The 1,335-nt window shown below is 36.0% G+C and overlaps 1 protein-coding gene across 1 annotated transcript in view; it reads right to left on the bottom strand.

Annotated features, from left to right (window-relative positions):
* Positions 1-1,335, bottom strand: part of DLGAP5 (discs, large (Drosophila) homolog-associated protein 5) — a 54,226-nt gene that overhangs the window by 47,657 nt on the left and 5,234 nt on the right. Inside the window, exon 3 of the mRNA XM_006864645.1 lies at positions 76-272. Coding sequence (XP_006864707.1) covers positions 76-272 — 197 coding nt within the window. The remainder of the gene's footprint in view (positions 1-75; positions 273-1,335) is intronic.

The raw sequence follows: 1,335 nt of genomic DNA, 5'->3' as shown, positions 1-1,335 counted from the left end.
TGTTAAAGTCATCCACGTGTGGTGTTTCTATTGCAGCAGTAATAGATAACTAAGACAGACAGGCACAGAATTTACCTTTTTGGGCTCAGCAGTCACAGTATTTGGTTTTGAAAGAGACAAAAGAAAATCAGGCCTATCGGGTCTATAAAGGCCCACTTTAAATGTTCCTCGTTTAGCTTTCTCTCTCTGCTCTTTCAGTTTTTGAAGCTGCTTTTCTTCTTTGTATTTATTTAGCATTTCTTTCCGTTGATCTAGGATAATTTTAGCAGATCCTAAGCAAAACAAAACAGAGAAGAATCAAACAAAACCCACAGACATAAAACATTTCACAAAAAGTTAACACAAGAATCTCAAAAATAATTTTGTCTAGCTTCAGGTGCTAAGAAATGCTTTTAGTCACTTTTTGTTAATTCCATAGCACTTTAACTGCAGTTATTTCAAATCTTTACTATTTTTAAACATCATGATTCCTCTTCCTCCCCACATCCAATCCTTAAGAAAATCCTTTTGGTTCAATTTTCAAAACACATTCAGAACGTAACAATTTTGATGCTATGTGCTCTATCACTACACTCAACCATCAACTCTCACCTAAATGATCACAACCGTCTTATAACTGGTTTCTCTCATGACATGTTTGTCACAATACTAACTATTCTCAACACAGCAGTCCTCTTAAAACATGAATCAGAACATGTAAAGACCCAGTTAACTCAGAACAAAAGCCAAAGTCCTTATTTATAAAGATAGTCTTCAGAGCCTGATGAGACCTAGCTCCCCATCTTCATTCTTGTTTACTTGCTTCCTCTGAAACACACTAGGCCCACCCCCACCTCTGGGCCTTTGCAAATGGAGTACAAGCAAATAATTTTTGTATAGCGATCGGCATATTGAGAGCTGCATTTGAGAGATTTTAGTCAAGAAACTGGAGCATTTGAAAGGGAGACTAGAGAGGTTAGGAGAATACTTAAGAGGCAGTGACATCTTTTCTCCAATGATGTTTGCTTCATCCTCTAAAAGCCATCCTGTATCATTCTATGCCACAAATTTCATTTCCTCCCTATTTATAAGACATGTTATTATTGTACTCTCTCCCCTTCAACTACCAGTTCATTTCCTTTGACCTTCAAACATGCATTAATCACCTCATCTCAAAAACAAAGTCAAAAAAGAACTCTACAATATTTCTGTTCAATTCCTTCCTCTCATTTTCCTTTTGAATCACAAAAATGTTCAAAATCTACGAGAAATTTTTAGCCCAATGTCCTATTTTACAGATTCAACTTGAATACATGCAGTGGCTTCTAGGAATTTATTTTCCAATATCAGTATGGC

The sequence above is a fragment of the Chrysochloris asiatica genome, unplaced genomic scaffold (genome assembly GCF_000296735.1).
Source record: "Chrysochloris asiatica unplaced genomic scaffold, ChrAsi1.0 scaffold00067, whole genome shotgun sequence".
Taxonomy (NCBI): domain Eukaryota; kingdom Metazoa; phylum Chordata; class Mammalia; order Afrosoricida; family Chrysochloridae; genus Chrysochloris; species Chrysochloris asiatica.
The sequence above is the reverse complement of the archived record's forward strand: the minus strand, read 5'-3'. Positions and strand labels throughout refer to the sequence as shown.